The 18,424-nt window shown below is 35.3% G+C and overlaps 1 protein-coding gene across 1 annotated transcript in view; it reads left to right on the top strand.

Annotated features, from left to right (window-relative positions):
* Positions 1–2,507: 2,507 nt before the first annotated feature.
* LOC107684834 (large neutral amino acids transporter small subunit 3-like) overlaps positions 2,508–18,424 on the top strand; it is a 16,398-nt gene continuing 481 nt past the window's right edge. The window contains exons 1-15 of the mRNA XM_016481201.1: positions 2,508–2,780; positions 5,891–6,048; positions 6,224–6,401; positions 6,636–6,691; positions 7,367–7,443; positions 9,704–9,796; positions 11,063–11,193; positions 12,227–12,324; positions 12,439–12,585; positions 13,215–13,250; positions 13,359–13,494; positions 14,222–14,351; positions 15,468–15,541; positions 16,275–16,398; positions 17,643–18,424. The exon at positions 17,643–18,424 is cut by the window's right edge and continues 481 nt beyond it. Of these exons, the coding sequence (XP_016336687.1) occupies positions 2,776–2,780; positions 5,891–6,048; positions 6,224–6,401; positions 6,636–6,691; positions 7,367–7,443; positions 9,704–9,796; positions 11,063–11,193; positions 12,227–12,324; positions 12,439–12,585; positions 13,215–13,250; positions 13,359–13,494; positions 14,222–14,351; positions 15,468–15,541; positions 16,275–16,398; positions 17,643–17,822 (1,623 nt within the window). The 5' untranslated portion in view covers positions 2,508–2,775 and the 3' untranslated portion in view covers positions 17,823–18,424. The remainder of the gene's footprint in view (positions 2,781–5,890; positions 6,049–6,223; positions 6,402–6,635; positions 6,692–7,366; positions 7,444–9,703; positions 9,797–11,062; positions 11,194–12,226; positions 12,325–12,438; positions 12,586–13,214; positions 13,251–13,358; positions 13,495–14,221; positions 14,352–15,467; positions 15,542–16,274; positions 16,399–17,642) is intronic.

Raw genomic sequence — 18,424 nt, 5'->3', positions numbered from 1 at the left:
CTGTTACACTTTCAGATCATTTGGTATTTGTAATATTTTTTTCCCATGTGGGAAACTTCAAGTTTTTAATGCTGAAAAAAAAACAAACAATAGACACCATCACAAAATGTGTAGTGGTTTTACTGGTTATAATGGGACTTTTAATGGAAAGTGTAATGGACCCTGTGGGTCTCTACTGGAAATATGTCACCTTCTATTGGTGGCTTGTTAAAACCAATAAATCCTAATGGAATATGTCCCACAACACACTATACAGGAAACCATTTTTTAATGGTTAAAAGTTGGCTTTGTAATGGTATTTGTAGTGGAAACCATTAACATTTTCTGTGATGTTATTGTGTTTTGTTTTTGTTTTACAGCATTTTACAGGACATTTGGTCTTGTTAGGATAAACAAGAACACACACACACACACCGTTTTTAAATTATTATTTTATATTTCAGAAATGTAAGATAATACGAATAATTAAAAAAAAGTTTAAAATATAGCTAAATAATATAAAAGTACAAAATGATTTTTAAGACTATATGAAGACTATATATAAACTGTGGAATAGCCTAAATGTTGTTATTGATGCAATTTGCAAAATACAACATTTGCATGACTTTCCTTCAAACACAACGAGATCTTTGTCACATTTGACCATCACCTGATTGGCTATTGGATACATTTAAAAATCGTGTTTAATTGTAGATTATCTTGCAGGTTGTTAGAAATTAAATATTTTGCATGATATGATGGATATAGGCTACCAAGCAAGCCTGTTTAAATTATCATAATTACATGTAAAATATTAAAATAAAGTCTATAAGGATAATAATATGCCTATTAATGCAGTCTGTTTACTAATAAGCTAATCGTTCAAACAAAACTCACTGTAAAAAATACCATGTTACACTTGAGAAGATTTGAGAAGCTGTGGGGAGAGGCAGGGAAAGTGTAGGCCTCATTTCTTGGTTTCATGTTGAAAGGGTGTTTGTTGTTAATATTTAGATATATTGACTTTGTTCATTAATTCTTTGTTTAGCTCACGGGCAGCATTTAAAACTGCATGGCCGCCTGTAATGGGAAATCTACTCATCCTCCTATAAAAGTTGATCTAGTTCACATTCACACACGTTGGAGGAGACGTGCCTGTTTAAAAAGCTGTTGTTCAGCATTGGCTTATTAGGTTTACATTGAAATTTTATGAATTATATGCTTACATTTTTTGTAATCTGTCTCTAAATGTTTGTATCTCAAGGATACGTCGCCCTTTTAGGGATATAAATCAAGATATAAAAACATATATATATACTTGATGCATGGCCGCCTGTAATGGGAAATCTACTCATCCTCCTATAAAAGTTGATCTAGTTCACATTCACACACGTTGGAGGAGACGTGCCTGTTTAAAAAGCTGTTGTTCAGCATTGGCTTATTAGGTTTACATTGAAATTTTATGAATTATATGCTTACATTTTTTGTAATCTGTCTCTAAATGTTTGTATCTCAAGGATACGTCGCCCTTTTAGGGATATAAATCAAGATATAAAAACATATATATATATATACTCTGTGATTTTGTGGCTTGTGTTTTAGAAAATCAAATATTTTTGTCAAATCTTGACAAAACACATATCGTTGGAAAGGTCTGACAGTCAAGGTTCCATATTTGGTGACTGTTCTGTAATAGAAGTGATATTGTGACAGAACATTATTGATTTGTGACAGAAAACTGCGTCAAAAGAATTCAATAGAATTGGTTGTTTTTGGTATAGCGCCCAAACAAAATCTCACAGGAACCACAATTTTGGTGATATCAACTTCAAATTTGGAACATAGCTTGGTTAGACAATTTGAAGAGCAACATATTTTATATTTTATATATATTAAAAAAAAAATAGTCTATACTGCATTATCTTTACTGCCAACTTAAACTTCTATAACTTTTTTATACTTTATTTATTTATTTTTTTAATGCTTTCACTTCAGCAATAATCTGCTATATGCCAAAGCGTTCAGGAATTACAACCATGCTATAACAAGCATTGATAAACAAGTGTTCTGTTTTCAGTGACTTTATACCCCCAAACGGCAACGTATCCTGTGGGATACAAACATTAAAATCAAAATTAAAAGTCATGTTTTGAAAAAAATGATCAAGTTGTATTATTTGTGTCCCAATAAGATGGAAAATAGTTTACAGTCTCTTTATGGTCTTGCCATTTTTAGGGTTAAATTCCATAGTTACGGCTAACCTTAGTCACTACAATAAAAACATGGCACCTTATTTCCAGCCAAAACGTGTCAAAAACCAATAAAATAAGATGTAAACCTAAACACAATAAAAATATTTACACTCATGATATTTAAGGAATATCCTGATTTAATGAATGATTTCACAGTGCATTAATATCTGATGCAACTATTGTGGTAAATGCGTTACTTAAGGGCATGATAATATTGACTTATAATGTTAACAACTGATTTCGGAACAAGGACTGTGTGTTAATAGTGTACGCCCTCAATGCAAGTCACAAACGAGCGTCTGTCTCTAACAACCAGTGGAAAGAGGAGAGTGAGGGATCACTGTTAAATATGAGAGGTTAATAAGAAGGCTTCTGAGATCTTTGCCTGCTGCTCTGAAGAAAGACTCGAGAAACAGAAGCTCAGGCCAGATAAACTCGACTTTGGCGGCAACAGAAGAATTTGTAGTATTTATCTTTTGGTTTTCTTGAACAGAAGAAAGCCAGGAAATAACGCACGGCTGACATTTGAAAAATTGCACAAAAAATGAAGTAAGTTGTTTAAATTGAATTAAATGCTTACTACAGTTAGTTTTAGATAAGATAAATAATAATACTGGCTGTAGGGACAAACACTCGTTTTGTGTTTGATGGGTTCATGAGTGTAAATAGAGACTTTGGTAACTTACTGTACAAATACAGTAAGACACGTGGCGATGTCCTGACTCTTTGAGTTGAATGGTTTCTGTGTTTTCGCGCTTTTCACATATTTCTTTTTTTCTATAAACTGGAAATGCCCATGTTTAGTGTTTTAAACGAGCTCAGGTGTCTTTTACATGAGCTAACGTTCTAGTTTAGACTGGCTGTATTGTGGATGGCATGGTTTATTGTCGTTGTGGGCAGCATATGGCGCGATCTTGAGCGTCTCGAGCTCCGGCTGAGGAAAAAGTTTGTGTTTGTTTAATAGACTTAAGAAAGTCTGGCGTTGTTTCTCATTGGGACACGCCGAGAAAACCAAGCCTTAGTCCTCAGGGGAAATGGAGAGCGTTTTGGGTTCCGGAAAGGGTTCACATGTAGCAGGAAACCATCCCTGCGTCCCAATGTGCTTACTATCCACCCTATCTGGTCTAAATCGTATTGAAAATTACTAATAGCATCACATAGAATCTAGGATGGGTTGTATGCACATCGGGACGCAGGCCATTTCCATTGTTTAGTGACTCACAGATCTACAGTGAGTAATCGATTCGATTAATACCAGCGAACACGTGGGAACCGAATTATATGATTATATTGTTTGTGATCAAAGTGGAATTCTGTGGAAGCCTGTTTACGCCGCCCAATGAAAAAAGCATAAAGAAAGAAGATAGTTGCGACTTCTCACAATTCTGACTTTTTCCCCCTCAAAATTCTGAGTTTACAAATCGCAATTCTGTTTTTTTCCTGCCACGAAATAAAAGTAATTGCGGCTTTTATTGTTTATTACAATTCTGACTTTTCTTCTCAGAAATGTGAGTTAAAATCTATCTATTCTGCGTTTATATCTCACAATTCTGACTTTTTTCCTCAAAATTCTGAGTTTACAAATCGCAATTCTGTTTTTTTCCCGCCACGAAATAAAAGTAATTGCGACTTTTTTTGTTTATTACAATTCTGACGTTTCTTCTCAGAAATGTGAGTTAAAATCTGTCTATTCTGAGTTTATATCTCACATTTCTGACTTTTTTCTTTGCATTGCTCTGATTTACAGTCTGTTCAGATTTTAAAGGTCTTTATTCCAGCCATTAAAAAAGATTCGCAAATACTCGATTTGGTTACTGTGAACATGGAAGATTCAGCCATTTAAAGATTTGATTCTTCACCACCTAACCGCACAAAAAGAGTTGATTCCATTATTACCAGAGCCATTAATTTAATTCTTCACCAGAGCATGGTCACTAGACTGAATGTGGGGAAGACAGGAATAAATGGTGACATGTTGCTTTTTGGCGAGGGTCACTCGGGGTCAGGCATAGATGGAGAGAGGACACAAATGGAAAGTTTAAGGGCACACTTAATATGTTAAACTTGAAATGCTCTCAAGACTTTTAAACCTGAACTTCATTATAAAACATTTTCTGCTTATAAACATTTATAGAGAGGCGTGTCTGCTCTTTCATATGTACACACAGGGTCACTGATGAACCTTCACTGGGCCCGGGGCCAAAACAAGCATTTCTTAGGGGCCATCCGCCATGTCTCTGCTCATAGGGACTGATAAACAGACGTACCTAACATTAGAGGACATTAGTGGTCCCCTTTAAACAAACACACTGAACGGCAGTCGAGCAACTCAGTGGACGGAGCTGTTAATAGTTACTTTTTAACTGTGCAATGTGTGAAATGTGGCTTGCAGACCTCTATGCCAAGAGTTTACATTACAGTAGATGCCTGATGTTTTTACTAAACACAAGATGGCAAAACCGTCTTCATGCATACTGTAAACAAACACACATGTGCGACTGAAACGTGAAAAACGAAAAACTGTGATCTTTGGAAATGCTGATGGATTTCCACCATTGTCAGACCTGCTTTTCTTCATTCTGGAGAATATGAATGGTGCTCAATTATTTTGAGCACGTGCCCTAATAGACCGCACAAGTTACAAAAAAATCCATCTGTAAGCTCAGCATTTGAGGACAAAGACGTCTAGTGGACTGTGTCTAATCGTATTAAACACAACACGCTTGTGTCCTGCTGAGATCCTGGCCGTTTCTTCTGTCTGCTTTCTATATATCTCTTGTATTGCCTGTGTTTCCCGCCCGCACTCTGATATCTCTCTCTTTCTGTATTTACTGTGTGTGTGTGTGTGTGAGAGAGAGAGAGTGTGTGTGTGTGTGTGTGTATGTGTGTGTGTGAGTGTTTTGGTTATCCGAGTTATAATGACCGATCGTTTTCAGTCATGTCATGGGATAATTGACCCGTTTACAAACAAAAACTTGGACTCATTTGAAGAAAACTTATATTATCTCTACTAGAATTAGAGGATACACATTTCTCATGCCTTTCAGATGCAGGTTCTGATTTAATAACGAAACTAAGGGTTCAAATTTGTGATACAACAAAGCACGTGTGATTGTGGTTTTTATTGCGAGTGGTTTCGCAAAGAGCGCATGCAAATCGGTTGGGCACACCTCCTGTTTAGAGGAAGGTTTTGCGTGTGTTGGTTGTAGCAAATGTTAGGAAGTGTCTCTCTCTTACGTCTCACACTAAATAAATCCCAGAGATTTGATGAAGATTCATGGGTGTTGGTTTTAAAAGCATTTATAATGTTAGAAAAGATTCCTATTTCACATAAACTTTCTATTACAGTTTTTCTCAATCGATTTAACATTTCTCTCAGGTCACTGTTCTCTGATATATAAATATAAACATATATATATATTTGTGTAACTATATTATACCAGAATGATTGTGGAGTGGAATTCATACGTCACATGTAGAAATTGCACACATTTACACAATCTATCTATCCATCTATCTATATACATAAAACTTTATTGGGTTAAAAATGTAGTTTGCTAAAGCAGAATATTGCCTTCAGAAACTGTATATATTTTTCAAATATGCCACTGTGTGTTTTCTGCCAGAGCTTTGACACTCATTTTTTCTCTGTCTGATAGGAGGATGGCTCCGTCTCTGTTGCAGGCGTACAGGAGGCGCTGGTGGATGGCCGTCACAGCCGTGTTGGAGAATCTGTCGTGTTCGGCCGTGCTGTTGGGCTGGGGCTCTCTGCTCATCATGCTCAAAGGACAGGGCTTTTACTCCCACCTGTGCACAGGTAATCAGTCATAGAAGTCAAGCAGATCACAAGCATCACACCACAGGTCACTAACTAGCACCGAAAGAAAACCGAGCCGGAGTCGCTGGGAAACTTGAACTGCATGGAGACTTTAAAACTTAATAAAGTCTCTGTCTCTTGCTTTCATTGACCTCCTTTCTCTCTCTTTCTGTAGAAAATAAGACTGAGGGTGTGAACGCTAGCGCACCAGATGATTGGCTGAGTTGTGTGGAACAGGAAGAAATGCTGAACTTGGGCTTCACCATTGGCTCATTCCTGCTCAGTGCTGCCACATTGCCACTGGGTATATTGATGGACCGGTATGGCCCCAGGCCTCTTCGCCTTACTGGAAGGTGAAGACAAGCCTACACATTAATGCTTCAAGTGCTGTGCATGTTTTAGATCACAGTGCCAACACTCCATCAGGAAGCAACGCATTTTTTTAAGAATGCACTTGAGTCATGGAATCTCTGCATGACTTTGTGCATTTCAAAGCACTGACTAATATGTGCATATAAGAGCACTTTCACATTTAAGTATGTGCGTTTCTTTAATAATCTTTCATGTTTTGTATTTTTTTTTCTTAGTGCGTGTTTTGCGCTCTCTTGCGTGATTATGTCCATATCATCATATCAACCAGAAGGTGAGCTGCAAACAAAAATACACAAAGAATGTGCACGAGTCTTCAAATTACAGCTATAATCGATCAATCAGTCAATAATTACTGGAGTTTTTTTTTTTTTTCTTCAAAACATTTAAAATTAAAAACATTGAAAGTCAATAGAGACTATTTTAGTAATCAACTGTTAATAGGATTTCAATTAACTGAATAAAAAGAACTAAATTTATATTCAGAAATTTCACATTTTGGCAAATTAAAATGTTCTTTTTCTTTTTTTTTCCAGAAGGAATAATAATTGTTCTACTTAAAATTACAAAATTTTTTTTTGATTGTTGCTGCTTTTGAAAAAAAGAGTAATGACAAAACAATATATTTGCAGGGACAATTAATTATCCATTATTTGACCAATTTTGTGAATTAAAATGTGCAGGCAGCAGAACGTAATTTGAATTTTCTTTTCAAATATTAAAATGTAAATTTTGTACAAGTAAATTTTGTTTAAAATGTTCATAAACATTCACAGCCATACCCAGATCAAATGCTGCATTTAGTAGCAAATGTAGAATTTATATGTTTGCTACTGTATACAGAAGACACATACAATTTGATTTGTCATATCAAAGTCATTGCAACAGTTTTGAGTTGTTCAAGCACACATTTTGATTGTGTAATGATGGTTTGCACCTTTTGTTCTAGTCCTCTCTGCTCTCATTTTTCTGGCTCTTTCACTCAACGGCTTCGGAGGGATCTGTCTGACCTTCACATCTCTCACGGTAAGAAAAAAAGAAAAAATGGTTGAGAAGGGAGCACATGGGGTCGTGGACACCTATGGTGACTTGCATGTTTTGTGGTGCAGCTGTCACACAAAGCTTTTTGAAGTTTATTTTTTCTGGACAGGTGTGTGGGTGTGTGTATTTATGTGTTTGGGGCAGGCAAAGGATCAACGCACATGACTGAAGGAGAAATTCTGGCTTTTTCTGTGCCCACCAATCAGAAGGCTAAACTGCCCACACGCCTTCTCTTACGCCCTCATCAACCTCCAGTTGAAACAGACAAGGGCACAGACATTGTACCCACACTCATCAACAAACAGATTGTGAATTTCCAATTTGTTTAGTGAAATCACCTGGTGTGGGAAAGAATGACTATATATATATATATATATATATATATCAGCTGCCCTCAGATAGCCCACCGCTATCATGCAGATGCCAACACACACTTATCCTTGTGCATACACATGGCTCAACTAGAGCAGCTCAGGTATGCATGCACACTGCCCTACATGTGACAACAAACACTGCTTTATTATTTCAGTGACATCCTGTTGTAAAATTCTGATAAAAGCACACGCTCTGTGTCTTTGTTAACAGTGCATTACTACCAGTATGGAGAAAATAGCTACTGATATTGCTCTGATCACTTTATTTACACTTTTTTGGGAGTTTTGATGTTATCTGAACTCAGCAAGCCAATGACCTCCATGACTTTGTGTTTTTTCCAGTTCCTCTAAATTAGTAAGGAACCTCAGTACCCATAAGAATGACCAATCACAAATGAGATCTCTTTAATCCCTTAACTATTTGTCCTAGTCAGTGATATTAAGGTGAGAGCAAATGGAAACTTTTGATTAATTCTCCTTCTTAGATGTTTCTTCTAAGCGAAGGGCATCACGAACCTCACACCTAGCAGTCTCACACTGTGCTTAGATTTTCAAAAAAAAAAAACAAAGTCTGAAATCAGAATTCAGATATTTTAATATGAACCTTAACATTTCTTATTAAATTCTTCCAAGATCAAATTACCATTGGTGTACCTCAGGGTTCTATGTTAGGTCCCTTCCTCTTTTCAGTATATATAACGTCACTGGCATCTATCAACCAGGCGCATGAGTTTTCCTACCACTGCTGTGCCGTTGAGACACCGCTTTACCTCTCAGCCTCATTCCATGTGATCTGAGCAATGCTATCCACAGTAATGTCGTAGGTTTTATTGCTATATATCCCTACTTTGTCAATAATTGTCTTTTGTATGTACCTTTTTTATGTACCTCTGTAATATGAACCTTAACTTTTCTTTATCAAATTCTTTCAAGATCAAATTACCATTGGTGTACCTCAAGGTTTTATGTTGGGTCCCTTCCTCTTTTCAGTATATATAACATCGCTGGCATCTATCAACCAGGCACATGAGTTTTTCCTACCACTGCTGTGCCAATGACACACCGCTTTAACTCTGTCTCATTCTATGTGATCTGAGCTATGCTATCCACAGTAATTTTATAGCTTTTGCCATATACTCTTACTTCGTCAGTAATTGTCTTCATGTCCATTTATATTTTTATGAGGAAGTTTATGAGAAACATCTGAGATAAAGTTGATACTTGCAATAAACATAACTGATGCCGTGAACAGCATCTGTAAAAAATAAATAACATTGCTTTGGATACTGTACTGGTGTTTAAGGTGTGCAGCCTTCTGTAACAAGTTCAGGTTTGAGGTTGTTATGCCACTCTGTGTTTGTGTGTGAAAAGCACAAGGAAGTACAAATGTGCGTTATCACAGAAGTGTGTGTTTTTAACCTTCTCATTTCACAAAGGGGAGTAAAACACACTCACACATCCCTGTAAGAGTCTGGAAAAAACGAAGCACTGCTTGGAAATTCATGGAAAATGTGGAAAACAAATTTTATTCATATCCACAATCCACAGCAGGACTTCCTGCTTACTGAAGCATTAATATTTCTCACGTTCATTTTACACTTAATTAGTGATGTTTAAGTCGGGCATCACTATTGCTCATACTTGTGGTTAGGCATGATGTTCACTTGACACTTGATTTGAGCAATTAAGCGACCACCCAGATGCCTTAGTATCAAGGTGGTGAGTTTTTCCATGGATGCGCTCATTGTTTTCAGAAAATATAACAATCTAGTTTTCCTTCCTGTTTTTGTTCTTTGCAAGTGTAGGCTCAGCTGCATTTATGATTTTTCCAATACAGATAAAGATGTGCTTTTCCTCTCTTCCTCTGGTAGCTGCCAAACATGTTTGGAAGTCTGAGCTCCACTGTGCTGTCACTGATGATCGGCTCCTACGCTTCATCGGCTGTCACCTTCCCTGGAGTCAAGGTATTTTTTGTGTAAATAAAGGTTAAACCTGTTTGACGTGTACAGTGTGCTTGGAATTAAAGCCTCTGATGAAATGTTGCATCAGATTGAATGAAACTGAACTCATCACCTTAAACTGCTATAAAAGCAGTTAAGCTAAAGGTTTTGAGCTATGATTATGTACAATCAAATATAAATTCATTTTATTTCAAAGACGTCTGATGTTATAATGTTAGTCTAAAGAGTGAACATTGGTGTTTTCAGAATAATTTCTTTAATCAAAATTAAGATCATGTAAGTGTTCTATTTTGAGTGTATAATTCATTGCCACGGCTGCATTCATTATTCAAAAATTCTGTAAAAACCGTACGATTGTGAAATATTATTACAATTTAAACTGTTTTCTATTGTAATATTTTAAAACATGATCAAAGCTGAATTTTCAGCACCATTACTCCAGTCTTCAGTGTCCCGTGATCCTTCAGAAATCATTCTAATATGCTGATTTGCTGTTCTAGAAATATTTCTGATTATTATCAATGTTGAAAACGGTTGTGCTGCACAATATTTTTGTGGAAACTGTGATACATTTTGTTTTTCAGTTTTTTTTGATGAATAGAAAGTTCAAAAGAACAGCGCTTATTTGAAATGGAATCTTTTGAAACATTCTAAATGTCTTTAATTTCACTTTTGATCAATTTAACGCATCCTTGCTGAATAGACGTAATTTCTTTGGGAAAAAAAAAATACTTACACACCCCAAACTCCTTAATGATAGTGTACTGTACATATTGACCTATTTTAAAATGGGCAGTGTCACTGTGTCTGTATGACTGTAAAGAATAGATGATATTAAGGCCATGATGTTCTACCGTCAACCAGATGCAATAAAGTTTAACAGTATTGTAAACAACAGAACAATCGTAGATTACCATGCTGAGACCAGTATGCAATTTTCTGAAGTTTTTAATTGATAGTATTTATTTCATCTTTTGAGTTATTTGTCTTCACAGTGGCTGAGAGGTCTGCCCACCAGTCGCCAAAGCTTCAATATTGTGTTTGGAGAATGTCCTTACTGCAGCAAGGTAATATTCAACTTGATCACAAAAACACAGCAAACACACAATAAAAAAATCACTTTATTTAAATCCACAAATACATGTATAGTGCAAAAATGACTGACAAATCATTCATGCTAATTTCTACTTTTTTTTTTTTTTTTTTTCCGCCATTTAATCAAGCGTGTCATACAAATGGAAAAAACTCATCATGTCTCTCTTTCTCCAGCTGATATATGATGCCGGGGTGTCGTTTACTGTCATCATGTGGATGTGGGCCGGCCTGGCAGCTCTGGTCTTTCTCAACTGTTTTCTGAACTGGCCAGCAGAAGGCTTTGCTACACAAGAAGAGATTGAGATGTTAGTACAAATCCTGTTAACATATATCAAAGATAACTCAAATATTCTGAAAACAGAAACACAATGTCACTAATAACTCGTCTATCACATTGATTTAAATAGGATCATCTTTATATAAAAATACAAAAGGAAAGAAAATATATTCCATGCATTGTAATGTTGCAATAACATAAAGTGCATTAAAAATTACATCAAGGTTTCCCAATCTGGGAGTGAGTTAAACAAAAAGCTAATAATTGAATTATAAAAATGTAAAATTAAAATACGTTTTGATTAGTGCTGCCAAACGATTAATCGCATCCAAAATAAAAGTTTTTGTTTACATAATATATGTGTGTATACTGTGTATATTTATTATGTATATATATAAATACAAACACATGCATGTATATATTTAAGAAAAATATGTTATGTTTATATATTAAATATATTTATATATAATGTAAAATATAATAATATAAATATATAAATGCATATACATGTAAACATTTCCAAAATATATACTGTATGTTTGTGTATTTATATATACATAATAAATAAACACAGCACACATATTATGTAAACAAAAACCTTTATTTTGGATGTGATTAATCACGATTAATCATTTGACAGCACTAGTTTTGCTATAATGTTACGTCTATAATAAAATTAAAATACAGAATTAAAATATGTTTTGATATATTAGTCATTTATAATAAATGACAATGTAATGTAACTGTTTGTTTGTTTTTTTTAATTACAACAATTGGAATAAAACACTTACTTAAAAAAAATGAAATATTTTATTTGTTTACCTGTATGTCATTTGTAGGTTATATTAGAAAGGAACATTTAAAAGATGAAAAAGAGGAATTATGGAGAAACGATAAACGTAATCACGTAATCGATAAAAAAGTAACTGCAGTCTGATTTTAATAGTACTTATTTTTGGGAATCTGATTACATAATCCAGATTAGCATGTAATCCTTTAATATGAAGACTGCAGGAAACAGTCTTGATTTCTGAACAATAATTCCTTTTGCAACCATTTAGTAGGAAAAAGATGCATTCAACCGAAAACCACAAAGTATGGTCTGAAGAGGCGACGGGAGAAGCAGAGAAACTGCCGGCTGTAGCTCAGGACGCACAAGGTGAGACACCTTGAGACGGAGTGATACATTTTGAGGCCGTTTGTTACGGTTGTGTGAACGTGTAGCTGATGATGTGAAATATAACGTACGAACTCCTGGAAATCTGTTTCTCAGCTTCTGTCCCGTTCCGGCACTCCGTGTTCTCTCCCATCTTTTTGTGGAGTCTGGTCACTATGGGAATGACTCAGCTGAGAATCATCTTCTTTATGGGAGCCATGAACAAGATGTTGGAGTTCCTGGTCATCCACGGAGAGGAGCACCGTAAGCCCAGCTACAAAACCTAGACCTTATCACTGTATTCATTAGGGCTGGGTAAAAAATATAGATATCTCGATATTAATCGATTCTCATTTTTACGGAACGATATCGATTCTTAAATCCCAAGAATCTATCATTCTAGCCTGTTTCAGTTAATGGACGGAATGTTGAAGGGCACTTATGAGGGGCATGTTGCTAAATATATGCACCATATAACATCTTCCTTATAATTTTTACTGTGCTTCAGTGTTTAATTTATGTTTCAATAAATCCATCAAGTGTTATGACCGCCACCATTTAAATGTTTATTATAAATGTTTACATTTAAATAATAACTTTATTATTTAAAAAAAATGTAAAAGTGTCATTTTAGCAGCTGTGTAGCCTACAAATCAGTTTTAACCTTCAATATTATAGTAATGTAGCTAGTACCAACTGACTCATGTATGTTTTACAGCATTAGTTGAGTTTTTTTTCCCTTGAGAAAATTTGGCATGTACTGTACCTGATATATATATCCAAAATAATCGATATTGAATCGAATCGTGAAATTTGTGTCAAAACCCAGCCCTAATATTCATTCACGCTGCTCTCTGTTCAGCTGACTCATAATGTGTTTCTGTCTCGTTTAGCCTCTAAAGAACTGGTGCATGAGGCTGAGGAGAACGGTGAGATGAACCTTTGTTAGTTTAATAGTCGTAAATGTAATTGTGAATGAAAGCGAGAACGTTTCAGGGCAATCTGAGCATGATGAATGCATGCATTTGAACTTCCAGTGAGCTTCTACTCGTCCGTCTTTGGCACGCTGCAGCTCTTGTGTCTGGTCACCTGTCCTCTGATCGGATACATCATGGACTGGAAGATGAAAGAGTGTGAGGTGGATCAGAAGACGGTGCGCCGGGGAGAAAAAGAGTAAGAAATTCAAGTTCTTCTGCTCTCAGTAATAACATGTTTAGGTAACACTTTATTTCAAGTGTCCTTGTTACACATGTTACATGTACTTACTATTATAATAGCAATTAATTATGTATAATTACATGCAAGTAACCCTAACCATATTGTGACCCAAATCAAAAATTAAGTTTTGATATATTTACAGTAGGACATTTACAAAATATCTTCATGGAACATGATCTTTACTTAATATCCTAATTGATTGCACTGTATTTTATGTATAATAATTTTCTACTGTTAACTGTTTTAATTCATTTTAAATAAATTTTTGAATCATTTTAAAAGTTTTTAAATTTAAATAATATTACATTTTAAATTATTTTTTTAATGATTATTTTACTTTATTTTATGTAAAGCACTTTGAATTACCATTGTGCATAAAATGTGCTACATAAATAAACTAATGATTTTTGGCATAAATAAAAATCGATAATTTTGACCCATAGAATACATTGTTGGCTATTGCTACAAATATGCGACTTATGACTGCTTTTGTGCTCCTGGCTCACATATAGTAAGTACATGTAGTTAATTAATATTACTCAGTACTTAAATATATAATTACACTATAACAATGACACCTTAAAAGAAAGTGACAAGCCATATTTTATATGTAGAAGCAACCGAACAAACGATCTCCTGATGCTTCTGTGTGAGATCATCTTGACGTCTTGTCTCCTGCCAGAGTTGTTTCAGTACCGAAGCGTGACAGAAAGATCCAGAAGCTGACCAATGCCATGAGAGCCTTCATCTTAACTAATGTGCTGCTCATTCTGTTTGGTGTCCTCTCACTCGTAGACAACCTGCCTCTACAGGTAACAACCTGATTAAACTCAGTCAAGTCACCTTTGTTTCTATAGAGCTTTGTGTAGTACAGATTGTGTCAAAGCAGCTTTACAGTGTTAAACAGGAAAATACAGCAGCTCTAAAAAGAGGACAATAGCAAACAGTCCATTTTTTTTAAGTCATTGTTGATTCAGTTCGGTTTAATAACTGTGTAAGGATAATGAATTATGGAATGAGTTTAATTCGTCTATAAAGCTGCACTGGAAGCAGACTTAAGTAAAACATATTGTCAGTGGTTTGATTGATTTTTCCAGTATTATTGCATATACAGTTCGAAAGTTAAGTTATAAAAAAATATATTTTTGAAAGAATACTTTTATGTTCAGCAATATCACGTTTATTTGATTAAACATACAGTAAAAAAAACTGTAACTGTTTTCTATTTGATTTTTATTATTATTATTTTTTTAATGAATGAATAATTTTCCTGTGATGGCAAAACCGAAACATTTATTAATGCTGAAAACTGATGTGCTGCTTACTATTGTTGTGAAAAACATGATACAGTTTTTCGGGGTTCTTTCAGAAACAGAAAGTTCAAAAGAACAGCATTTATTTGACAGCAATTCTACATGTCTTTACTGCCACTTTTTTATTAATTTGATCCATTCTTGCTTAATAAAGGCCTGTTCACACCAAGGATGATAACTATAACCATAAAGGGTCACACTTTAATACTAATTGTAATACACACAGTAATACTAATTACTACAGTAATACTGTAACTAGTAATGTGCATGCTAATAGCTAGTTAATAGTAAGATTTGGTCCTTAAAACAAAGTGTTACCCAATAAAGATATAGTTTAAAAAATCGTTCTGAACATAGAATAGCAGAGTCAACGTGACAGATATTACAGTGAAAGCACAGAGGAATGATGTTGTTTGTTTGTTTGTTTTTCAGCTGATGAATGAATGCAGTGCACGCTTGTAATAAACAACAATATTAGTTGTTGTTTGTGGTGTGAATGGGCCTTAAAATTATTAATTTCTTTTTTTTTATCTTTGGCACAAGTGTACTTGTGTAAGAATGGTCTTAATTGCAGTAGATGGGAATGTGCTTGTAACTCTTGCTCTCTTTGTCCAGATTCTGACGTTTATTTTGCACACTATGGTGCGAGGTTTCATTCACTCGTGTTGTGGAGGACTGTATGCTGCTGTGTGAGTATAAACACATATACAGTACACACATTCAAGTATCTGTTTATTGGCTTCCGCTAAACCTGTTGTTCAGTCGCACTGGCAAGTACAGACTTATCAAATCAGATGGTTATAAAGCTGCACTTGACTGGATCAGGTTTGCCCTGTTTGTGTGTGAAGTATAGTGTGTGTAAAACTCAGACCCAGTAACATGGATTATAACCAAATCACACATACGCCTTTGACCTGTCCTTTAAATGCCACAGCGCTTCATTACAATCTCAGTATTAAGAAGTGTGCAGACTTGAGACAAACTAATTGTGACCCTGGAGCACAAAAGCAGTGTTAAGTCGCTGGGGTATATTTGTAGCAATAGCCAACAATACATTGTATGGGTCAAAATTATAGATTTTTCTTTTATGCCAAAAATCATTAGGATATTAAGTAAAGATCATGTTCCATGAAGATAGTTTGTAAATGTCCTACTGTAAATATATCAAAACTTAATTTTTGATTAGTAATATGCATTGCTAAGAACTTCATTTGCACAACTTTAAAGACGATTTTCTCAATGTTTAGATTTTTTTGCACCTGATTTTCAAATAGTTCCAAATATCGTCATATCCTAACAAACCATACATCGATGGAAACCTTATTTATTCAGCTTTCAGATGATGCATACATTTAAATTTCAAAAAATGGACCCTTATGACTGGTTTTGTGCTCCAGGGTCACATATGTCTCTCTCTCACAGGTACCCATCTAATCATTTTGGCACACTAACCGGGCTGCAGTCTATGATCAGTGCAGTGGTGGCTCTGCTGCAGCAGCCTCTCTTCATGGTTATGTTGGGAACTCTGAACGGAGATGCTTACTGGGTAAGAAATGCACATTTGTATCTTTTGCATTTAGGACTGAAAGGATTAGTCGACATAAATTGTTGACAAATATTCGTTTGATCCTGAGCGCTGCATTGGGACTCCGTGGGATGCGCAATTTAGCACATAACGAGAATGATGAGTAACAAACACTGCGGTAGTCTGTGTTACACAGTGTTTGGTTGTACTCTCCTCTCAGCAGTTCATATTTAAAGCTAGAACTAAAAATTAAGTGAGCTACCTAACTAGACATCATTTCAGTTGCAAGCAGCAAACTGATCTTCTAAGATGAGTGCACTCACTGTAAGATAACTAGAAATACTGTGTAAAATGATTGACAAGTCGAGATGCACAAAATACTTTTTTTTCATTAATTGAACTGATTGCATTTTTTTTTGTTAAAAAAGACATAATATTGTGAAACATTATAACAAGTTAAAATAGCTGTTTTAATATCTGTTAAAATATAATTTATTTCTGTGATCAAAGCTGTATTTTCAGCATCATTACTCCAGTCTTCAGTGTCACATGATCTTCAGAAATCATTCTAATATGCTGATTTGGTCATGTTGACAGGATTTATTTTAAATAGAAATATTTTGTAACAATGTATTGTCTTTACCGTCATCGCATCCTTGCTGAATAAAAGAATACATTTATTTTTTCTAAAATTAGACTCCAAACTGTATCAATAAAATATTATAATAATACTATAGAGAACATGATTTTTAAAAGTCGTGAAGATTGAAACCAAATGTGACCCTGGACCACAAAACCAGTCATAAGAGTCCATTTTTGTAATTGAACTTTGTTCAGTTCATTGATGTATGGTTTGTTATGATAGGACCATATTTGGAACTATTTGAACATCTGGAATCTGAGTGTGCAAAAAAATCAAAATATTGCCTTTAAAGTTGTCCAAATGAAGTTCTTAGCAATGCATATTACTAATCAAAAATTAAGCTTTGATATATTTACAGTAGGACATTTACAAAATATCGTCATGGAACATGATCTTTACTTAATATCCTAATGATTTTTGGCATAAAAGAAACATTTATCATTTTGACACATACAGTGTATTGTTGGCTATTGCTACAAACTGACTGGTTTTGTGCTCCAGGGTCACAAATGTAGTAGCCATTACACAGCGGGACACTGTCTTGAAAGGTATAGCTGCCTATGTAGGCTTCTGTTTATGCGTATTTTCAATGACTAATAAGATGCTAAATTTATCCCATCAGATCAATGTGGGGCTTCTGGTCCTCTCATTGGCCGGTTTCCTGTTGCCGGGGTATTTGTTCTACCATCGCAGACAGCTTCTTCAGACGAAGGCCGGAGGAAAAGCGAACAGACACGCTCCTGTTGAGAATCAAGCTCTAAACCAGCCGCTGACCAACGGTCACGTCCCGCAGGAAGCCTAACTCAATAACAGAGCATCACGGGACTGTCACGGGACTCTTCACATTTCAGCACGCTACAGCAAACCCTGCCGTTTCCCTCATTTAAACACGCAGCTTTTTCGTTTTTTGTTGTATGAGAGACATTAGGCTGATGGCTGTGAAATCAGCATCAGATCAGTATTGTCTCTTCCGATGATCGGCTGTCTCAAAATATGAGTATTCGTCTTGAAAGTCTGCCTGCGAAGCGAATGCAATGGTTTTTTAGAGAGATATTTATTGGACTGCACACACATGGCTGTGATTGATGGACTACCTCTGTGGCTGTCTGTTCAAGAGTGATGATTGTTGTATAATAGTGTCTGCTTTTCTGTCTTTCGGAAACTTGGGAAACAATCAACAGGAGCTTTTCAGCTGCCACCAAAGACACTGCTAATGGAGCTTTATAAACCTTCGGTTCACTACGTTAAGTGTTATCCCAAAGCTAAAACATTTCAGGCAGATTTAATGAGATTTTTATAAAGCAACAGAAATTAATGTTTGTGTGTCTATTCCGATTTTTCTGTGCATTCTAGTTTCATAGGCACTGGAAGGGAAACGTATTTGTGTATTTCTGGAGCTTAAAG

The sequence above is a fragment of the Sinocyclocheilus anshuiensis genome, unplaced genomic scaffold, assembly GCF_001515605.1.
Source record: "Sinocyclocheilus anshuiensis isolate Anshui unplaced genomic scaffold, SAMN03320099.WGS_v1.1 scaffold121, whole genome shotgun sequence".
In the NCBI taxonomy this organism is placed as follows: Eukaryota; Metazoa; Chordata; class Actinopteri; order Cypriniformes; family Cyprinidae; genus Sinocyclocheilus; species Sinocyclocheilus anshuiensis.
This window is presented reverse-complemented; position numbering and strand designations above follow the sequence as displayed.